Source organism: Nestor notabilis, unplaced genomic scaffold, assembly GCF_000696875.1.
Source record: "Nestor notabilis isolate BGI_N333 unplaced genomic scaffold, ASM69687v1 scaffold32431, whole genome shotgun sequence".
Taxonomy (NCBI): Eukaryota; Metazoa; Chordata; class Aves; order Psittaciformes; family Psittacidae; genus Nestor; species Nestor notabilis.
Genome location: NW_009916594.1, coordinates 5,950 through 29,575, shown reverse-complemented (window position 1 = coordinate 29,575; position 23,626 = coordinate 5,950). Strand labels below are relative to the sequence as shown.

General features: G+C 38.1%; 1 protein-coding gene across 1 annotated transcript in view; it reads left to right on the top strand.

Annotated features, from left to right (window-relative positions):
* The window catches only part of GLT1D1 (glycosyltransferase 1 domain containing 1), a gene marked incomplete at its 5' end in the record, with an annotated part of 44,737 nt that extends 23,217 nt beyond the window's left edge, over nucleotides 1-21,520 (top strand). The window contains 5 exons of the mRNA XM_010024648.1: nucleotides 155-204; nucleotides 7,360-7,403; nucleotides 8,873-8,993; nucleotides 14,313-14,411; nucleotides 21,120-21,520. Of these exons, the coding sequence (XP_010022950.1) occupies nucleotides 155-204; nucleotides 7,360-7,403; nucleotides 8,873-8,993; nucleotides 14,313-14,411; nucleotides 21,120-21,266 (461 nt within the window). The remainder of the gene's footprint in view (nucleotides 1-154; nucleotides 205-7,359; nucleotides 7,404-8,872; nucleotides 8,994-14,312; nucleotides 14,412-21,119) is intronic.
* Nucleotides 21,521-23,626: the final 2,106 nt, after the last annotated feature.

The window sequence follows — 23,626 nt, the reverse complement described above, 5'->3', positions numbered from 1 at the left end:
TGAGTGTGATCATGGAACATATTCAGTCTTTTAAGGACTAATACAGTATTTGCCTAATTGTTCTTTATTCATGCAGCTGTTTACATTGATTTCAGAGAAACAATTAAAAATTAATAATTTAGATTAATAAAAAAATGTTTCTCTTCTGGTTTAGATTGGCACAGAAAGGAACCCAGCGTCCATCTGGGCATAATTGGACCTGCAGTAAGTTGTAACTTTTATTTATTTGTATATTTATCCCTAAATACCTCCGTTTACTCACGTCTGAGATACTGCAATAATTCTTTCCAAACTGAACCTAAATCAGAGGCCTTCTAACTGTTGCAGAGATAAGAAGGTACAAACCTAGCAGTTGTAAAGGCTGTTCACAACAGGTCTAAACTATGGAAGTGGAAGAGCTCCAGTGCTTTGACTTGACAAGGTCAGAGTTCTGCTATCAGCTGATAGGCTCCTTCACTCAGCATCTGTATTGCAAAAGGGAAAGCAGCCAAGAGGGTTTTTCTAAGAGGATATGCACTGAGGTAGCCCAGCTCCATTCAGGTACATTTTTATTAATGCAAACTGTTATCAGTACCTCTAAAAGAGTTTACAGCAGGAGTAGATTTGGTTGACATAAACTGATTTTATTTTTTGGTTTTTTTGGAAGGCTTGGGCTAGTTTTATAAAGAGCATTTGCTGCCAGATTAGTACAATTTTATGTCTAGCTCACGCACGCAACTTGATAATGCCATTAATCTATTATGGTCTCTTAGAACAAAATTTTTAGTGTTCCATTTGACTACAGAAAGAACTTTCAAAGATAAAAAGTGTCAAAATATTTGGATTCTAATACTGACGTGGGTTTATATACCTGTGGGATAGTACAAAATTGTTTAGTGTATCAGAAAGAACTAAAAACGTCAACTCTTTCAAATAAAATAATAGGCTTATTTCAATATGAATAATTTATAAATGAGCCTATCAAATATTTTGAAAGGCAACAGTTGTCATCTAGAAGAATTTTTTAGCAGGTATTGTTAATGAGGAATTTTAACACTGTGAAGGTGCCATCAGATGCTCATTATCCCTGTTCTTACATCTTTTGTTCGCATGGAGGATTGTGTCTTTGTTCCGTTCCATTTAGATTTTGATGCCATTTCTGGTAGTCTCAATTTGTACACAGTTAACAGTTGTCAGCAGGTGCAAAATGATCTTAGGTTTCTGTCTGACACCAGAGAGCAAGGACAGAGCTTGGGCTGACAAATAAAACTGGTGAAGTCTGTTTCACAATTAGAATCTGAGTGCACTAAGGCCTGGGATACAGATACCTGAGAGGGAAGGTGGTGCTGACTATGTTAAGTAAAATCAGAAACTGAGTTGTTCTTACATGTTCACATCTCAAATCAAGCTTAGAGTTGGCAGCATTCCTTCAAATGAATTATATGTACTTTAGTAGAAGTGCTGGCCACTATTAATGTGAGATTTCATTTTTTCCCAGTAAGTCATAAAAATGCTGTTTAACAAATCTGGAAGTTACAAATTATACTTCTCTCTTTTCATGGTCAGTCAGTTAAGTGGCAGTTCTTCCGTGATTGCTAACTCCCTTTAGATAAGACATACAGTTGGGTTGCTGTCTCAAAATGCTGTCATGAATTTCTTGGCAATGGTTTGCTTTTCATGAAGCACCAGCTCCTGAAAGGGTTTAAAATCGTAACTATCATCACAGTTATTATGATGAAATAATCTTCTGTAAATTGGTGAGGGTGAGGGGGAAGGATGCCTCAGAACCACCAAAGTGCTTCTCCTAATTCTGTGCAAAATCAAGTTCATTCCCACAGCTTCCCACAGCCTTGCATAGGGATCAGGTGGAGCTGTAGGGAGGCTGTCCTGCTGTTTCTGCTTCTAGTATGTTGCCTATGCCAGCAGAGCATACTTTAAACTTAAGGAAACTAATGGCAGGACTTCTTAAAAGAAATACACATGTACTACATGTATAGCCATAGCAGAAGTCTTAAGAAGGCAGCCTGTAGCCTTAATTTAACCACTGGAAAAGGTATGAGTAGGCAGCAGTGCCATACCAAACAAACTCTTGCTGATGCTAAAAGGGTACTAAAAGTGTCACTGTTGAATCTGGGTAATGTGTTCATGTCTCTCTGTAAGTCGCATCTCTGATTCATCTTTACATGAGCCTGTAAACTTGCAGGCAGTCTGTTTTATATGAAAAGAAATAGAATCTGAATTGGCAAATAAGAACTATTTTTCTATTTTCTCATTCCGTTTTGTTCTTTGTAAATTTTGGGACATAGGATTTTCTTTTTAAAAGTTGTTTTTGCATTTTTATTTTATCTGCATTTTTTTTCCGTGCTAATACACAAGATGATGTGGAAGTGAACTGCTGTGGAAGGCAAATCTAGAGCAGGTGTAATGAAGCTGTGCTTTAAATCAAAAGATGCACTTGCTGCCTCCAGTAAGGATTTTAAACATTTTAGTCATCTTTTTACATTTGCTTCACTTCTTCATAAGCTAACATCTTTACAGTAAGCTACCAGAAATAACCCTGTGGCAGTGCATAGGCGGGATCAAGGACTGAACCTCCTCAGAACAGTTTAAAGCATATTTCTGCCATAGTACTAAAATATTGCTAAAGGACAAAAATAAATCTGAGCTCTATTGGTATTTAGCTGAACTCTTCTTATTCATGTTGCTTCTCAAACTACAGAATCTTAAAAAATATCAGTGCCATTATCTGTGAAGCAAGTCATGTTTATTGTGGATATGAAAAAACCACGCATTGAGATTATGTTAATTAAGAATATAAAGAACACAGGCACTGTTTTCTGCTTTGCTTCCATAAGATCGTAACCTTTCACTGTGTTTGCTATACACAGTTCACAAACAGTGCAATCTAAGTAATGTTGCAGGATTGGCACATGTATAATGTAAGATTTTTAGCATTTATCATAGAATCATAGAACAGTTAGGGTTGGAAAGGACCTTAAGATCATCTAGTTCCAACCCCCCTGCCATGAGCAGGGACACCACACACTAAACTATGTCGCCCAAGACTCTGTCCAACCTGGCCTTCAACACCTCCAGGGTTGGAGCATTCACAACTTCCTTGGGCAACCCATTCCAGTGCCTCACTACCCTCACTGTGAAGAACTTCTTCCTTATATATAACCTCAAGTTCCCCTGTTTAAGTTTGAAGCCATTACCCCTTGTCCTACCACTACAGTCCCTAATGAAGAGTCCCTCCCCAGCATCCTTGTAGGCCCCCTTCGGACATTGGAAGCCTGCTATAAGGTCTCCACGCAGCCTTCTCTTTTCCAGGCTGAACAGCCCCAACTTTCTCAGCCTGTCTTCATACAGAAGGTGCTCCAGTCCTCTTGTCATCCTCGTGGCCCTCCTCTAGACTTGCTCCAGCAGCTCCATATCCTTTTTATGTTGAGGACACCAGAACTGGACACAGTACTCCCAAGCGAGGTCTCACGAGAGCAGAGCAGAGGGGCAGGATCACCTCCTTTGACCTGCTGGTCACGCTGCTTTTGATACAGCCCAGGATACGGTTGGGTTATGGGCTGCAAGCGCACACTGCCTGCTCATGTCGAGTTTCTCATCAATCACCACCCCCAAGTCCTTCTCCTCAGGGCTATTTATCTGCTCTTCCAGTTTTCTTTTTGTTTGTTTCTATAATGAAATTCAAAACAGTGGCTAATTTTCAGAATATTCCAAGAATAGAATCTTATGAAACTAAAAAAAGTTAAGGCCACAAAACTTGCCTTCAGCATGCAACCTCTGGAAGGCCACTTTGTACTCGCTTTGTAATTCTTAACCATTCTTGTGCACAGTACAGATTATTGCTGTTTGTAATGATACTGTCTTCCATTGACAGCTATTTTTCCTCTGTCCAACTTCTTTTCATGCCTGTTGAGACAGTTTTTGTTGAATAATTGCCTCCGCAGATGGTGGGGCCTGTCAGGTCATGCAGCCCATCTCTTTGTAATGGATAGCTGTTACCTACTGTATGTTTTGTGAGCTAGTTCTAAAATGAACCAGCTGTTCACACAACTTATCTAAGCAACTATAGCAAGTTTAATAATAACCTGCTTCAGAATATCCTAGAGCACAATAACCAGGAAAATCAGCTAGGAGACAAAGATACAGTCTCAAATTCTTTAGCCTGTGAGGACTATGAAATTCTGCCAGGTATATCCTGCCTAAGTGTCCTACTCACAGATGTTTTAAAAGGTAAGATGAGAACTCATCTAACTTTTGTTTGCTTGTTCTTCAAAAAAAACTTCCTGAAAATGAAAGTTTTGTTAGAAATGGTGAACTATTCCAGTATCTTAAAGACGTTATATATATATAAAAAGCCGTATATATATATATTTATAAAGAAGTTATAACATATGTTTTTATAAAACCTGAAGTTTTATTTATTTAGATCCTAGTTGCCAAATTGTTTCAGATGAAATAAATAAAATTGAGGGGAAAGAAAAAAGCCAGAAGACATTGAATTTCCTTAAGCATTTAGTGTATGGAAAAAATGATATAGAATGGTCGAGTTTAGTATGTTTGCAATAATCTTGCATTTCTGGTGGCAATCGCTGCAGGCAGATGGTGTTGCATCACAGACTACAGTTGTGTTTTCAGTTGTCAGTGAAGCTTGGTCTTGCTGAGCCTATTCAATAATCGGTCAGATAAGAATTGTAATGTGGTGTCACCTGCTGCTGTGAATAAAGCAATTCCTCCCACAGTAATGCTGTCAAATCCTCACAAAACCAGAGCAATTGAGCAAATTCTTCCTATTCGTATCGAATATGGTTGCAGATACAGCTTTTCACTCTTTAGTACTCTGCATGATATTCTGACAGAACTTTCAATGTACTAATACCTATTTTTCCCTTCAAAGTCTAAAGGCATCCCAGCATTCTAATGAAGATGTTTGTGGACCATTGCTTCTGTCTGAGTTAATTCTGCTATGGCAGCAAGTTAATATAGTGTGTTTATAGAAGATTTCCTAGATTTTGATCATGGTAGGCTCTGTGCTTAACAGGCACCTTCATCTTTGTGCAGTTTGATTTGTGACTTTCTGCACTATCGAACATGTCTCAGACATTTCTTTGCCTGTCAGCAGAGCAGAACTTCTCTAACAGTGTATCTGGTCCTGCTAGGTATGGTTTCTTGCCATGTGCCCACTCCCCTTTCCATGTGTCAATGTACCTCATCTGTTCTGATATTCATACAAGGCAAGCTGCTTTCCTCTGATCTCTGCTAAACTGATGAAATTTGCAGCTCTTTAAAGCTCTTCCTCTGGATGGATGGTATTTTAACCAAAGTTGATGATAGGTAACTGATGACCGTATCTGCCTGTTACATGGGTAGGTAACAAAATAAAATGTGCCAACACGCACTCTACCCGGAGAAGAACTGGATCATGGAGACATTTTGGGTGGAAGTAACATTCTTCTTTTTCCAGTACCTTTTTCTGAGACTGTGCTAAGTTCCTAGGCATCCTGCCATAGTCTGTTGGCTTTGGATGCATTCACATCTTTTAAGTGCATTTTCAACTTACTGAACAGCTTATGTTGTATCTAATTTCTGTTATATTGAGCTTGTGGTTAGATAACTGTGCCCCCTCAAGTTCCTAAATGTAGCTCAGGGGGATCACTTCTCTTAAGTCATTGCTACACCCATCCTGAAAGTAATACTTTACCTGAATTCTCATATTCAGGCCAGGTTTCTTGGCATATATATCAATAGAAGAATACAGCTTAAAGGACTATTCTGTGTATGAGGCAGATGGCAATTTCTTGGCTTCCACTGAAGTGGATGGGATAGAAATTAATATCTGGCAAATTTGGGAGTCACAGGCTGTAGTTTTCCTCATCCTTTTAAAGGTAGAAGAGCAAAAGACCATACAGCACTGCTCATGAAATCACCTGCAAGTACTCTATTGATTTTAATGGAAACAGATATAGTTCCTCGTGAGAGAAACTCAGCATCACAATAATACTTTGGGGAAAATGCTGAAAAGGTATTTGTGCAGAAGTATCAATTGTGAAGTTCAATATGAAATATCCAAGGAACTTGTGACATGACATACTGGTTTAGTGGATAGATCTGTATCATACCCTGTCGTCAGTATCAGGCAGTGCTTCAAGTGCAGGAAAGAGCACTTGATTTTCTCTCCTGCTGTTAACAAAAATACTTTAAGTAGTCATGTAAGCCTTTTATTTCTTGCATTCCGTAGTGCAAGAGTGATTCACTTCAATAGTTTCATTTATGTAGCCTTGTTTTCATGAAATAATTGATCTTGTGTTCAAAGAACATGATCATAAAACAAATTCTTTTTCCATAAGTTTTCTAAAATGCTTTATCTTTGTTAGTGTTCTTTATCTCATAATGTGATGAAGAACCCAGAACAGAAGCATGCAGTAAAGAAACCAAGCCATGTTGTTCCCAGCACTTACAACTGCTGCGTGCTGTGCAAGCTATCATAAATTAATCTGATATAGTTAGCCTTAAAAAAAAACCTAGCTCTATTCTTCAGGTCTAGGTAAGGATTTCCAACTTCTGTTTATTTCTTTTAATCACGTTAAGTGATAATAGCAGCCGAAGTTAAGCTTTGCAAATAAACCTGCTGGAGTTAATTGCTCAGCTTAGACAACATTTTAATAACTCTGGCATTCCTTCATGTTAGACTGTATTTTAGAGTTTTGTGTTTGTTAGTTTTCAAACAAATGTCTCTGTCAGTGCATAACATCTATCTGACTGGCTCAGTTTACATGCGGATTGTTTCCTGTGTTAACTAAAGCCTCAAAAATTCCTGGTTTTCTTCACATTGCTTACTCCATACATAAAGCAACAGACACTTGCTTGGCACGTCAGTGCATTGTTCCTCACTTAGACAGTAAGTTGTCAAATCGGTCATTTGAATCATGTTAGCCTTAGCAGAGTCATCTGAAAACAGTCATTCATGCTAAATAAATCTAGCTCTAATTAGAACCTGCAGCCAGAGGGATGTCAGGGAAGAAGAAAGGGAACCTCCTCTTCCGACAGCAGCCCAAAGCTATGCTGCATTAGAGGAGTCACTTAAAGGTTTAGAGTGGAGTAGCCAGTTCATGCTCTGCTGTGCTGTGCACTCACCCCTCCTAGCTGGCTATTCTGAGTGTTGGTCACTCATGAGAATGCTTGTCTGAAGAGTCAAATTGTCACCACCAGGTTACAGATCTGGGGGAGGATTTTAAAGCGCATTCACGACTTTAACTATTTTAGTAAAAAATTGCTAAATTTTATTTTTCTTTTCTGGGTATTATTCCAAACAAATCCTATAGTGCTAAAGTAGTGCCATTTACCTGTGTGTGTATTCTTTCCTAGGTTGATCCCCTTTTTACCAGTGAAGTTAAGGAAAAAGTTAAAAGGTAAGAAAGACATTAATGCTAAGCCCTTTGTCTGCTCCAGATGAACACAGTTGGCTGACGAGCTTTTTAATCATGTGCTTAAATGCTCTTTCATAAATACAAATGAACATACATTCACAACTCTCTATGGCTAACAAATGTGTTCTGATTACTTGGCATGTAATGTTCTCAGACTAGGTATTCCACACATTTTAAATTTTAGAATAACCAGTAGATCTCTTCATGCTTTGTGTTAAATCACATGTGGTTTATATTTATTATTCTTTTGAGTCTTTTCATTCTTTCTTTCATCCTGGCTTTTGCAAGATTTTGCATGCTTGCTGTTGGTGAGTGAATGAGTAGCTGGACAAGATAACCCTGTACAGTTTTTTCCTGTCCCTAGTTTATATGCTTCCTGATTGAAGGATATAAATGTTAGAGAAATTAGATTTGTGTGTGTCTGCAGAACCGAGAGTTGAATAGAACAACCATGTAATCTCTGATACTATATGATAATAAAATCTGCCTAGAATATGTGTTTTTCAATTCCATTGGAGCAAAATATACTGGTTTTTGTTTTCTATCAGGTTATTCATGGGAAACGTGACTCCTGTAATCATATATTTGTACTCCAGTTGATACAGTTATTTATCTCTACAGAAGCTGGATGTTAAAACACGATCAGAAAAGCAATGTTTAACAAAGTCTGCTTGACAGGGAGCTGGTTTTAATGTCAAATGCACTTGTGTTTCCATCTGGCTTAGTGATCTCATGTTGAGGTTAATGAGGCAGGAGCAGGCTCATCAAGTGGAGGAGATGCTGGCTTTTCAAACATGATCACAAGTCTTAAAGATCTCATTCGCTTAATCTGAGACTGAATCCCTAGTTACCCTGTTTTTCAACCCTTCACCCTTGATTCGATTGGTCTTTATTAATCAGAGGAAGATGAGGACAGTAGAAACATAATCATTCAGAACAGAAGCTTCTAATAAAAGGGGAAGCAGAAGAGATCTTTCAGAATCACATTCATCCCCCCAAACCAGCATCTGAAAAGTCAGCATCTCCTGCAGTTGACCATTCTGACTGTGCTTCATTTCTTAAGTATATAAACTGTGTGTTTTTAATAAATCTCTGCATGCATCCTCCCTGTATTACCTAAATTCTTTAAGGGGAAATCACACCCCTATTCATTGAACTCTGCTGCTTCATTTATGTACTTACTGTGGTTAACAGAGTACAGTGTAAGTGATCAACCCTAAAACTCAAGAACGGGCAATGAAGTGGCTGATAGTAGTGTATACTGTACTGAGTTTATAACCACATTTATCAATAGAAAGCTAACCAGAACACAGTGAAGTGCCAAGCGAATGTTAACACCAGAACCATGCCTGAATTGCTCTGACCACCTTCCATCATTGCCCTAAGTTTTAGTAACAGTTGTTAGAGCAGGTTCTTAGCAGGAGTCCTATTTGTGTGCATTTTATTTCTAGGGCACCTGGAGTACATTTATTACAGGAGATGCCCCAAGATGATCTTCATGCTGCTATGAAAAGGTGCTTTGCTGTGGTGAACAGCTCCATTTCAGAGGGGATGTCTGCTGCAATTCTGGAGGTAATTGCATCTTGGCGGTAAGGTTTCTCTGTGAGGTTACAGTGAATCTGAAATCACCTTTTATCACTGGAAATGTGTGTCAACATTTTATGTCCATGTCTCAAAGCTATTGAAGACAAAACTAAAACATTTCTTTCTGCAAGTGTTTGTTAGTAATTAAGGTTTTCTTCTCTTGAAGTGACAGGTTTTTTTGCTTTATCTATTTATTTTTTAAATGACAAGGTAATTTTATCAATCCTTTTAAATTAACAAGACAGGCCTGAGCTAGAAGAATCATTCTGATCTACTGGGGTTGTCATTATTCTTGATTCCACATACACTTCCTTATAATGTTGCTAGAACAGACTTTCATTTCTTTTTACATCCTTTCAAAAAGCAATCTAAGAGCTATGTTTGGTTATTTAATTCTGAAATGATTAATGAATGACTGACATGCTCAATTTTTTTGCCATCAGTATGGAAAATTAGTAACAGGTTTATTTCATACCTGTCAAAGTAGGTGCTCCTTAGTATCAAATGCTTCCTGGGAAAAAAATAAATGTACTTAAAGTGGAAGTTCTTTGGCCAGACACCTTTTACATTCCAGGACTGCTCAATGTTGGTTTGTGATGATCTCAGAAGATCATAGTAACTATTACATGATTTGTATTAATGACTCTCTTATTCCTATTTCTAATAAGTAATCACATGTTGCATTTCCAGCATGCTTTTCTTCCATGTGTCTGAAAATCCTCATAAATAAGACCTAAGTGAGCATTGTAAGAATTAATTCATAACTTGCAGTTTATCATGGAAGTTGTGTAATGGAGATGAAAAGAGCTTTCAGAAGCCTGAGCATGCTAGTTCAAGTGCACATGGATTACAAGCAAATGCATTACCAATTGCAGATGCAAACTGAAATCTTGCATTATAGGAAGGGGAATTCAGCAGACATGGCATAGGTGGTGTGAGACAACAGCTCCAGTCCCAGCTGGGTCAGGATATTCTACAAGCAAATCAGGTCTTCAGTTACTACCTGAGAGACTAACAGAAGCTTGCCTTTTTTAGTACCTCAGACCTGTTAGAATTCTCCTAAAGTTATAAGGGTTTTGGTATTGCATGTATGTCTGTTTACTAGACACTTGTACAGTGGGATTTGATGACATGCTTATAAAATATTCTACTGTAAAAATCCCTCTCCCAGAGGAAGTGTCAGTCTAATAAAGTCAAGTCCCTGCTTGAGATGGCCAGCAGTAGAAAGGACCATCTGTTAAGACCTTGTTAAATTAATAAGGCAGAAAACAGTGTATAAAAATTTTCTGGTCCTAGGCTGGAAGTAACATCTTGCTTCAATTTGGAAATCCAACTTTCATTCTCTTGAAAGTTCAAAATTTAACAAGGTCATGAATCTGTAAACAGTATTCTAGTATGATGAGATAAATATATAATAGATTAAAGAGATAAATACATAATCATATCTATTTCAATCTGCCTTAAGGTATGAAAGCACTAGAAGCCATAACTAATTACTTTGTCATCTAGTACTGATATGTCGGAGATTTTGCCATAACTCATCTATTTTCTGTTTGGCATTTGAAGAAGAGAAAACAAGCATTATAGCAAGTATTTAAAATACATCTCTTCCTCACAAAGCTCAGGAGTTCTGCGTGTTCCTGGGCATGTGATGCTGAAAATGGCACTACCACTGGAAAAGTTCATAAGTTCTCTACATAGTTGGTAAGAACAAGGCTTAGATTCCAGCACCATTTCATCAGAGTACTTTTTCTGTGCTCTCAAGACTATTCCAACTGTTGTAAATATCATTAGGTGGTTATGCTTTTACAAAGAAAAATGAAACAATTAAAAAAATAATCATAGAAAAGGAAGATGGTCAGATTCCGTTCTGCTGTAGGGCAAAATCCAGTCTTAGACAACGTGTGAAGTATAGGCCTAGTAGTTTGGAATATAAGCTGTAACACACTATAAAAATAAAAAGAAATAGAAATGAAGGGATTTTATAGAGCAGTAAAACTGAAGAGGGGCCAACAGAAAGATGTGTAGGCTAGGAGGAAGGGAATGAGGGACAATCCAGACAAAATAGTAAATAAAACCTGTATTTACTTTATAAGCTTTATACTGCTGGTTAGAAATGCTTATTGGATAAATATGCTTTCAAAGCTGAAATTTACATCCTGCATCCTTCTGAAATAGCATTAAAACACATTTGCAGTCAGAATAATGTAACAAAACAGATGGCCAATGGACTAAAATGTTATTTTATGCTATTATTTGTGGAACCTAGGTCAGTAAATTATACATATTTTCAACAATGTAAATTATTCTTTTTACTGCTTAAAAATAGACTATCTGAATTAAATTCTAAGCCACTTCATGCAGTAATTATTTACAGCCCAATCCATTTGTTTAAAGCTAGCTGGTATAAAGGCAGCCCCTCATCTCATGTATTTGGCCATCTGTTCTGTCTTTCAGTAGCTATAATTCATTGGTACCTATGTGTTTTGGGACCTGAACGCTTCCTTATGTAGCAGTTATCGCCCTCCAACTGTATGAGACAGAACAAATGTCTTTCCCTTTAGAGTTCAGAAATTACAGAACATTAAATATAAACTTAGTGATCAACTTCAATGAATCATCAACTATTTAGCATTCAGAAATAGAAGTGAATGAACATATCTTGAAGACAGCTTTCTTAAGTGTGTGCTACAGTCCAGTCTAAACTTTACTACAGCAATACTGTACCAGCCTATGCAACCACACTGTTAGGTACAGTCCAACACAGAACTGTCTCAGGCCACTCACACACATATTTGATGTTCACTGTTGATGTGCAGCCCAGTGGCACAGTGACCACTATCCACCACATCTGACAGGCTGAATCCAAACTCCCCTCTGTCTTGCAGGTAACTGTTCATGGGGATGGTGGCACTTTCAGACATCAGTCCTGGGGTAGTTGTGCTGTGGTTTGTGTGTTTTCTTCCTTTCCTTCTTTCCTCTTTCTTTGCGGTGCTCTTCCCCTTGAATGGACAATTGCTTGTTTGGAAGGTAGTCAGACCTGAAACACTCTTACAGCTTTGTAAAAGAAGAGATCTGGAGAGGTGAGGAGAGGGCCTTAGGCAGGTGACAGTGAACACTGTCACTATCAAGCTCTTGATTTTCAGTTCAGATGTTCAAAAAAGTATCTTCACGCCCAGTTCATTGAACGTGTATGAATGAGGCCAAAAGTCAGCAGACTGAAGACAAGGGTGTTTAAGCCTGTCAACAGAAAGGTCTGAAAAAGAGCTGAATCAGACATTTTGGAGATGTCAGTGCTCTGAGAGAACCTCATGTGAGGGCTGCAGTTGGGTAATTAGAGCCAAAAGCAATGTCCTTGGCCTGCAGACTGAAAACCTGTCAGGCTGAGTGGGGCACCGGTATCTGTCATTTCCGGAGTGAACTTCAAAGTTCTATGAACTTTACTGGTAAGTACATACTGTCATATTCTTTTTGTAAATCAAGCTTTGGAAAAGAGATTTGTTTAACAGTAAAGTCAGAGCACATGACAATTGTACTTCCTCTCACAAAAAGAGGGGTTATTTTAGTTTAAAAAACCCCGAATCTCAACAACTTTAGATACTTAAGATAAATTTAGAAATCTGGTCTGTAGTTTTTATAAGACTAGAAAAGTTTATTTCATCAAGTGGTGGTGTTATTTTTAGAGCTAACTAGCGCAAAGCAGACGTTTGTTCCAGAAGGACTATAGACTTTCAATGTCCAGAGTAGATTCATCTGCAGTGGTGATTTAAACAGTAGTTCTCTTGGATATTTTAAGCTATTAAGACATGTGTCTAAGTAACAGCAGTCCCTCACTGTTCTAAACGTAATTGGTTCTATATGTTATCAGCCAGGATATTTTTGTCTTCAGTTTTGTCCGAACTATAAACCACTATGCTTTTCTCCTTGGAGTTTTGTTATCTTGCTATGTAGACTGAAGCAAAATTGCTAGCCATCCAGGAGCGTAATGACAGTAATTAAAAATGCATTCACTCTGAAGTGACAGGGAATTGGTACGAAACAGATTGAAGGTGTGTGGGAGTGAATTTATTTCTCATTTGACACTGGGATAATTGTACAATATGAGTTTTTGAGGTTTTACAGTCAGTGCATCTCAAGACTTCCAAATTCATCAATAGTAATTAAAGTTTCAGATCAGGATATGCATGAGTAACAGTGCTGAATGGCCAGGGATTGCACACCAGTTATTTCAATATGTAAGCTGTATATTTTAAACTTACTAGGCATTAGGGCTCTTGGAAGTAGCTTACTAGCTGTGCTGCCTCTCTGCTCCTGATTCTGCAGGCAACTTGAAACGCTACCATGTTGAGACCCCACAATTCCTTTCCTTTTTGTTTTTCATGCATGTGCATAAATGTACACATCCATATGCATATAAATAATGAATTAACACATCAAGCAACCACCCCATAATTTATGTGGAATCAAATCCTACTTCTTCAGATGTATTCCTTGGTCTGTGAGGAGTCCCATAGCAATAGCTTTGTAGATAATATGTTTTGAAAGTGTAATGTGTTCTGAAAGCATAACCTTTCTCTCCTCTCCTTGGTATAGTTCAGTCAGAAGCTGCATCACTGCATACTTCCCTGCAGTCACTGAATGCATAAAGTCCAAGACAGGCTATAGTCACAGATGCTGTCAAAAGAAAAACTCCTTCCACAGTCCTGTATGACCCCTAGGAATCAGAACTGAGGAGAAAGAGCCAAGTGATTTCCACGGTCACCTTCACTGTCGCTGAGCTGCCCACCTCTGTCCAGTTCTGCATGTTACAGAAAATCTGTGAAAAAAAGTATGGTTTAATGGAACAAAAGAACAGATACTTTGCTGGGGAGAAGTGGCTTTTTGTGCTATGAACTAATCTTCTCAACTATGCATAATAACGGTAGGAGTTACAGTGACAACCTTTCAACTGAACTTTAATTTTATCCTCTTCAAGCCTGTAATGTGTCAGGAGCTTCCAATGGGAAACAAACCCCATACTTTCAGGTGGAACAGAATAAAGGATGAAGCAACTATTCACTGACTTTCTGGATTGATAATATTTTCAAAGTTACAGGACTAACAAAAGTATAAACAAAATATTTCAGAGAAGTAAGTTCCATATAGATCACCTTAGACATGGTAGTTTTCAACTAAAAAAATGGAGAGATGAGAAAGAAAGAAGTTTGGTTTGTTCTTTCTGTCTTTAATTTTAAAGTTGTCATCATTAACATCTCAAAATCCCTGAATCCTAATAAACTGTTGTTTCCACTTTCTGTATTCCTGTAGGCAATGGATTTAAATATTCCAGTGCTGGCAAGGAACATTCCTGGGAATGCAGCAATAATAAAACATAAGGAAACAGGACTGCTATTTTCAAATCCTCAGGTAAGAAAACAACAAATCCTTAGACCTTTCAAAGCTTAGGTTCATTTTCCATGCTTGTGTTTGGAAACTGTGCTTTTTCTCTAAGGAGTTTTCCTCAGATTCTCCTAAACTCCTGGGTGTTAGACTGCCTTTCTTTGCATTCACCTTGCAGTTCACTAAACTTTGACTAGGTGTCAGCCTTGCTGAATGTTTGCCTTGTCTGTGCTGCTGTACAGCTGCCATCTGAGTGGGGTACTTCAGATTTGAAGGTTCCATAAGCAAACCCTGGAAGAGATGCTATACCTGTGTCACAGATCCATTTAAGTACTAACTGAAATACAAACTCATATCTGACAAGCAGTTATTAACCAAAAGAGAAATATGAGCCTGAAGTTTTAGATAATACATTATCTACAAGTTCTAGCAGTAAGTGTTAATATAAAGCGTTATTAGGTCCAAGATATTCCTTGGTCAAAAAATAATTAATGACTAAAATTAAGTAAAGGGCTAGACTGGAGTTTCTGTGAAGATAAGTAAGAGTGGGGAGAGAGGGAACACTACCCATATTTAAAGGCTGGAAATTTTCATTTCAGTATATTTTCCTGCACTATGGCTTTGCTGTTACATATGTTTTTATCCAACTCAAGATTAAAAAAACCCTTACTAGAATATTTGTAAAGTAGAAAATGTATCGTATTTATTTACTTTATGGAGTGTGTATGTGATTAAAGGCTCCTGTTAAGTTGTATTTCAGGAAGGTGAATTCTCTCAGTTAATTTTGGGGGCTTTTTAATAGAAAAATTCTTGCAGCTCTTTTTTTGTTTGTTTCTTTTCATTCTGTTTTTGTTTTTCTGGGATATTCAATGTTTCCAATGGCTTCTACAAAAAAAAAAAAAAAATATTCTTTGTTAACTTCTGAAATTCATTTTGTTGCATAATTTTTTCCTCTTCTTGCAATATTCTTTGGAAATGGGGTACTTCCAGGCTAGTGGAGGCTGAGATAGAAAGCTATTTATAAAATTCTTTGTATATGTATTCCCTGTAAAAGCCCATTAACTTCCATATGCTTCCTCAAAACGTCAAGGATATATGATCATGTTGAACACACAGTCTGATGGCTTCCTTGATACGAATTCTGATACATTCTGTTGGGTCCCTCAATATGCTGGTTACTTTTGGCTTGTAATTCAAATACATTATTCATACCAGACCCAATTAGCTTCATCATATATCCTTGTAAGAAGCCTCTTTTGCAGTCTCCAAGCATCCTACATTCCAAGTGTTTCTTTGGAGTCCAGGATCAATTAAAAATATGCTATGTATTTCCTTACTTGGAGGAAAGTGCAATTTTAAATACAGAAGTAATCCCAGTGACATCAGTGGCTCTATACAAATGGCTAAGGACTTCCTTTTATATCAGAACTAGAGTCACAGGCTGTAAATATGTCTAGAATACTGTAAGCTTAGTTTATATAAACCCCTTCTGTCTGAGATCCCTTCTCTGCAACAGGCTATACTAAAGATCAGAAATTCCCCTCTTCTGCTGCTTTTTGATCCCCTTTTTGCTGTTATTCTATCTCAGAAGTCCACAGAATCTCTTTTACATTAAGATGGTGACTTGCATTACCATATTCATACTCCTAGGTAATATTTGTGCTGGAATCATGAATGTTTGTGCAGGTAATCTATCTTAGAAAGGAAAGTAATATTCCTGCTTTCTCTGTAAAACAGCAGTTGTATCTCATTTAATAAAAGCCCTTTTATATTGTCATTGGTGTCAAATATGGTATAAACTATCAAAGTGTGCAGGAAACTATTTGTGTACAGGGGTAATACTCTAATTCTGCTGCAGAATTGTTGAAAACTTTCTTTTTGCAGCAATGAGCTCACTTATGGTTTTAAAGTAACCCTTTACTCTTGCTCCTTATCTCCCCAGACCATATCAAATACAATTTTTAAATCACTGTACATAGTCTATCAGGGATTGAGAGTTACATTAGATCAAAGAAATGTGATTAAGTTAGAACACTTACAGTTTCAGAGTAGGTTTCATGTTGTTATTGTTGTAAGAAGGAGCAGTCTGCCCATGGCACTTGATTCAGTTGACAACAGGGTTCAGAAACCTATCTTCTGGTAACAAGTTTTCTGGGTTTTGTTACTCTGATTACTTTGACATCATAAGTATCTGGTAAACCATTTTCTGCTGTAACATCAATTGCATCAGGTTAGTTAGGGAAAATGCCTTTCATCATACAGGGAGGTTCAGGTGCTTGGGAAAGTCTGTCTCTACCTCGAAGAATCTGGACCACCAAGGATTAGAAAATGTTGTTTCATTGCTAAGTTTAGTGGAGCCTATCTGGTTGTGATGATACAGACTGTATCATAGCTCAAGAGCAGAAAGCATTGTTTATTTTCAAGTCATTACTGATCTGGGGAGGGAAAGTTTTACAATAGAGTAAGCTTAGATACGAGCAATTGTGTATGGTCTGTGGACAATCTTTTGAAAGCTAAGAGGGATATAAAATTACCATTATACAAAGAGAATTGTTTTAAATTGTGAATGCTGTTGGTTTTCTTTTATTCTTGCTGAAAGTGAGCTTTTGCTGCTTACAGGGAAGTAGGAAATTCTGTGCGTGACTGTAGTTATCATTATGCATTTGCATTTATGCTGAGGCTACTTGACTGGGAATAGAGAAAGCCTTGCCAGTCACTGAAGACAATACTTGGATAGAAACAGTTAACATCATAGAAGTGAAAGCTATGAAACGTTTTGTCCTTGATACTACCTCATTACTTTTAAATCATGGTTTGATCCTGCCATTACTTGAATTTGCAAGTTTATGGAATATTTGACACTGAGTAAATGGGACCTGAAATAAAAAAAATAAGTAAGAGATAAGAATAGGGCAATAAATAATGCAGAACCATGCTAAAAGGGAAGACGCAGAGTTATTCAGCATTCTGAGTTTCAAAATTACATGTTCAGCATCTGTAAAAGCTCACAGAAGGAGCTAAATAAACAGAAGGAGGTAAATAAGCTTCAAAACCAGTAAGAAGGGCCAAGCACAAACTAAGTTTGAGAGAGAGTGGGTCCTGGAAAGACTGCTGTTAGCAGAGACAGCTTTTGAGAGGTGAAACAGCTCACCTGAGCACAGGCAGCAATACATTGAAGGTACATTACTCTCCTCTGCCAAACATGGGTCAGTGCCATTGCCACTAGGGCTTCAAGCCAGAATATTGCCCAAGTTTTCAAAGCTTTCAACCTTCACACTGAATAGACTAATGTGAAGTTTCTGGCAGCACCAGCAATCACTGCTTATACTCCCCTAGAAATACTGGCCCATTGCCCTGTGAAGTACACAGATGGGCCAGCTAACTTCTGAGCTGTGCCTGCCACTGGGTAGATCTGTTGCTATTCTGAAGTTACATCTGGCATTTGCCTTCCCTCGGGTGATTCTCTGTTGTTTAAGAATCATGTTCCTTTATCTGCTGAAGCTGATATGAAATGGTTTAATTGCAGAGTTACTTTCATTACATAAATAATATATTAACCATGCATCTTATTTTAATTATGTGTGAGCTGCAGTACCAATGTAGTTCTCATGGTAGTTGAAGGAATATTCATTCTTTTTACTCAGTGCACTCATTTTCTAGCTTTATTCCCAGGTACCTGTATATCTGCGTCTCTGCAAAATATTATACAGAATCTCTTTTAGGTGTTATATAAAGAAGCTGACATTTTCTTTAAAGATGGTAGGTCAGTTTACCAGGAGAAAAATATATTATGGATGCTGCTGTTACAAAACGCTTGTGTTTGAGTGAAATACTACCCCCAGAAAGGACACGTGTGGTGTCTGTTCTGGATGCGCATAAGATGATCTTCTCCTCTCTTTGTTACGGGTTGTGGCTAACTACTGAGGTTCAGCTTTTAGTGTTTTTCTGTCACACGTGTATAGTGATTATACTGATTTCTGTATGTGAATGAAAGGCTTACTAGAAATATGGACGTCCTCCAGTAGTAAGTTAGCATGTGCATCACCTCCATTTTGGCTGCTGAAGTGCATACCCTTATGTCTGATAATTGGAAAGTCATGGGTGAATTTTTCCCCTCTTTCACCAGAAGTGAAAGTTACTTTACACCTACAACAAAATATGAGAATGCACCAATGTTTGTGCAGTATCACTTGCACAAATACAGCAGAACAGCTGATACAGAGACATGCTACCACAGTGGAAAGAGCTTGTATAGAATAAGCTTCTAGAAAAGAAAAATTAAATGCTCAATTTTATGAAAAAGCTCTGAGTTCTGAATGTCTGCATTGTGCAAGTGGGAGCCCACGCTTCAGACTTACCACAAAACTGCAATTGAAGTGCAAGTCAGTTGTAGTTAAGGGAGACACCTGAAAAATGAAGTTACTGCTTTCTAAAGCTGAGCATCCAAAACTAAAAACAAACTAAGCCAGCTGCTCAAAGGGTAAGAGGCAAAACCCAGATAAGTCATAGCTAATCTTCCTGTTGGCTTCCAGTCAGATTGCAAGTGACTTGTAGGTGGTCACATTTGATTAGTAGAAGAAGTAGGGATAAAGCTAAGAAGTCCTTATTCTCTGTCTTCTGGTATTTTTCCATTTGGTTTTTTCCCCTTCCGCAGTTTCTCGACTTCTATGCTTTGGACTCAGTTTGGCATTTTCCTGAACTTATCCCCAGCACTAAGTACTGTAACTGTGAATAAGGATCTAATTTCTTCTATCATTTACATGTTTCCAAGTTTTTGTCCTCTATATCCACATTTTAAAAGAATGCTAATAGGACTACCTGTCAAGAAATGTTACATTGCTGCTTCTGTTCTTAGGTAATTTACATAAATTATTTTTAAACATTACTTTAAATAAAAGCCTCCACAGGAGCATAAAATTAAAGTTGGAATGTAGTTCAGTGTGAACAGTATTTATTACTGTGATTATACAGGCAATTGGATGAAGCCAGCGTAAGTCATGTAAGACTTTCCCACCTTGCCTGCTCTGTATTCTTGGCAGATAGGGAGGAAGGAAAAGAGGAAAAGCAAGTGGCTCTAAAGCTGGAGTCAGTGGCTGTATCTGCAGTGCCTGAGAGAAGCAGCCTCAGGGTGCTCACTGGACCAGCCTCGCTTAAGTGTTTTTAGGGTAAGAATCACAGGAAGCCAGAAAACACCCTCTTTGGGCCATGCAAGTTCCAAGGAAGGCACTGAATACACTGGTTAAATAAGCACGTACCTGAGCACCAAGGTAGTTGTGGATGGAAAGCGGGCTAGAGACGAAGCATGCTGCCCTCCTGGCTAGTCCAGAGGCTGATTTGTCAGTGCTGTGTGGACAGAGCAAAAACTGCAAGAGGTACTGTAAAAAAAGGGGTTGTTGTTAATACACATGTATGACGATCATAGAATCATAGAATAGATCTCTCTATCACCTAGTTACAAACCTTTCCGACTATTCAAATTTCATGGCAGTGACACATATATTGATAGTTTGTCTTGTCAGTGAGAGTCACAGCAGTGATTATAACATGTTTAATGTGATTTCACATACCCGTGTTTCCCAGGGGTCACTTTACAGCTATGTATTATGCATAGCCAGCACTTGCATCGCAACAGCAAAATTGATTCTGTGGTAACAAAAGATTTTCTATCTGTGTATGTATTTATATGCACTGTGTACTTAGGTTTTCAAGTATAGCTTAGTAGTTAACTTAGTGTTGATATGAACTCTGGTCTTGTTTGTGATACCGCCTTTCATAGCTGATAGACTGTGTAAATAGTATCTCCCATCCTTTTTTGCCCCCTGCATCCCTATGCACTGATCTGCACTACCGATTGTGTAGTAATGCATTATCTTAATTTTCCACTACACAATAGCTGTCTGCTTTTCTGAGCCGAACCAAGACACTATTTTGCAAAGATCTGAGCACATTTATAATCAAGCTAAAGTATTGGAAGTTGTCTCTTGATAGAAAATTAGACCAGCTGCTCAGAACAGATTAGTTCAAACATCAGATCTCCTTTCACATGTTTGAAGTTCACAGTTTCTCTTCCCTAGAACTAAATTAATTAGAGTGGAAGAGGAGCAGGCAAAGGAATAGCTGTAATCTGTGAGGTCTAGTATTTTGGCCAGTAAAGTTAAAGGAAATTAATATATTTTATTGCAGAGCTTGTTTTGCTAACACTGCTGTGTCTGGAAGTGCCCCGATGCATCTGCTCCGGCAGAGCCTGCTGCTGCCTGTCTGTACTTATCTCTATCCTGAGACTAAGTTTTTATGTTGTGAGTTTTTTAGTCTTACCATAAAACTAACTAAAGTTGTCACAGTAGCAATGAGATGTAAGTTTAGCCGAGATCAAACGCCCGTTGCCAGTTGTCCTCTGTGCAGAAGACCAAATGAATTATTTAATTTCTAACGAGCCTGGTTTTCTAACACTTGGGCAGGGAAACAATTTTTGAGTCATTAATTTGTTGCTCTTATTTGCCTTAATGCTCTTGGGATTGCCTTTGCTTTTATATGTCTTAGTTGATGGGCTGTGTAAAATGATATACACAATTATTTATTGATCATTGTTTATAAATAAACAATGATACTTGACCTTGAAAAATTAATTTGAACACCTTCATGCATTGGCTCACAGTTGAAAAGCTTTACTGAAATCATAGCTGACATGGGTACAAGCTATTGCAGTATCATTAGGACTTTCTTTATCTTTTTTAGGAGTTTGTTGTGCTGTCCAAGAGTTTGATGAACGACCCCATTATGGAAAAAGAAATTGTAACAAGAGCCAAAGATTACATGAAGAAACATCATTCATGGGAAAGTGAAAGAAAAGCCTACGAGAACCTTGTCCTAAGACTCCAGTGAATTGCAAGACCATAGTTGATATCCACCAGCCTATATAAAGGACTGTACTGGAGGATGTGCAATGAGATTTGGGTTTCCGTTGGTTTCTTTCTTTAAGAGATAGTAAGACATGCATTAATAGTCTGTTCAAACATACCAATGTCACAGGAGTTGTCTGCTATTCAAACTCAAGTTTATCTAATTCAGCACACTGTCTCTAATGTACCAGTTCATCACACACCAGTATCATTTTGTAAGATCACACAGGAGAAACATACTCTTTGAGCACAGTTTTTTTATTGTTGTAAGGCCTCAAAGGGAAGATTTCTGGTACACGGTGGAGCACACCACCACACAGAGCCCACAGGAATGTTCTGATCATACTGCATCCTAACCAAACCGCAGCATCAGTTTTCTTTCCAATTATACCAATCTGAATGTATTCACTTGTATGTGACATGCACATATATGTTCAGAAAGCCAAGATTAGTTATATAAGCAGAGTATAAAATTAATAGGATGAAAGCTTTCTGAAGACTGAAAGATCAACATAGCTATTGACTGCGTAATGATCTGCAGTCATATAATGACTGCATAATTGCCAAAAAGCAACAGAGCATTGCTGCTTAAGGAGAGTGAGGAGTATAGGGCATGTTTTGTACTGCCCTCTGAGTACCTGAACTGCTCTCAGGTTAGCTGACGTGACCAAACTATCCTATGCCTGCCTTTTCTCTTGGGACCAGAACAGGAAGGCTGGCACAGCACCTGCAGCTGTACGTGGCTTCAGATTCCACAACTGCACAGCACTGCCTACAGCAGCAAGACGTGCTCGCAGAGAGATGCTTTGTTACATGAGCTACCTCTTAGTTTACCAGTTTCTTTGGTACCTCTGTGATTTACTTATTTACTAAAAGATTTATGAGAGCTGTGAAAAGGGAATGGGGGGTGGGGCGTGTGTGTATTTTCAATTTACTATGTATTTGGTACTGTTTGTTCTCATCTGTGGCTTTCAGGATATATTGCAATATACTGTAGCAGGCTATTTTAAAGTGAGACTTACCTGTGTTTGAAGTCCACACGAATCATTCCTGCCAGCCCGGTGCTTCTGGACACATCATTGAATCCATAACTGGTCAAAGAACTTACTTATATTTATAGAAAACAAACAAAAAAGGTCATATTTTTAACCACTTGTTATTAGGAAATTGTTTGCTTTGTATAGGCTTGATCCTGCCCCCAATGAGAACCAGTGACATTGTTACTATTGATGTAATGGCTCTTTTGTCAGACTTTTCTTTGTAATAATGAAGTCTGCTGTGTATTTTAAGCTTTACTCTTTATTTCTGATGTTCTTAACTGTTGGGACAGTAAACAAGAAAGCAATTGGAATGTCATACATTGACTTCTCCAAAATCTCCCCCACCTTTTATTATAACAGGCTTCTGCTCAGCATTGCCTTCAATAACACAGTCCTCAAGGGCAAATCTGGCCTGGTTTGAAATCCAAGCATTGCTACATTCCCTTTTGGGCACAATTTTCCTAAATATTTCTGGCATATCCTTTGGCATTCTGAGATGTAAGTACCTCTGTGCTAGTTCTCAGTTTAAAAACCACCAGCCAACATCTACCACTGAACAATTGCTCAACCTGCAGCTAAATCAGCCTGTTGGGTTTTCCCCACTGTCTCAGGAGGAGCCATGTTTCTTTGGACATCTCCATTAACCAGTGAGTGATGAGGCCTCTTGTGGGACGGCAGTGTCTCAGTTGGCCAATATATTCTGAAGGAGGAACCCAAACAATATGGATTTTCAGCATGATGTATGTGGTACGGAACTGTTATAGGCAATATAAAAATCAAAACCCCATCTAGAGCCAGCTGAGCTGACTGCAGGGAGCCCTGTTCCTCTCAAAACATCTCCTCTCAGAAGATATCCGCTACTATATCTCCGATATTGGCTTTGATCCTTAGCCCCCTTCCACCCAGAAGACAACCAAGTATTGGCTGTCTTCTGAGAACTACAGATCATTAAAAAAAACCCCAAAACAAATACATAATGTGCAGTAGAAGTCTAAGCATTGAGCTAATGGTAAATTATTAGTCGTAGTAATGATTAGAAAGCTTTTTCTAAAGCATGATGCATTTATAACCAAGCTTCAAGCAACTCAATACATTGATCTGGAATTTGTGCTATTTCCAGCAAAACAAAACATGTTCAAGTGAGAAATTCTGCTACACCCTCAGAATGTAATTAACATATGATTTTTCAGGCTGTACTTAATCTATAAATACAAAATCTGCATCTGGGAAACAGCATGCTCATTTGCATGTGATAACCATACTAGAAGCACAAACAACCCTTCTGCAATATATGCATTAAGAA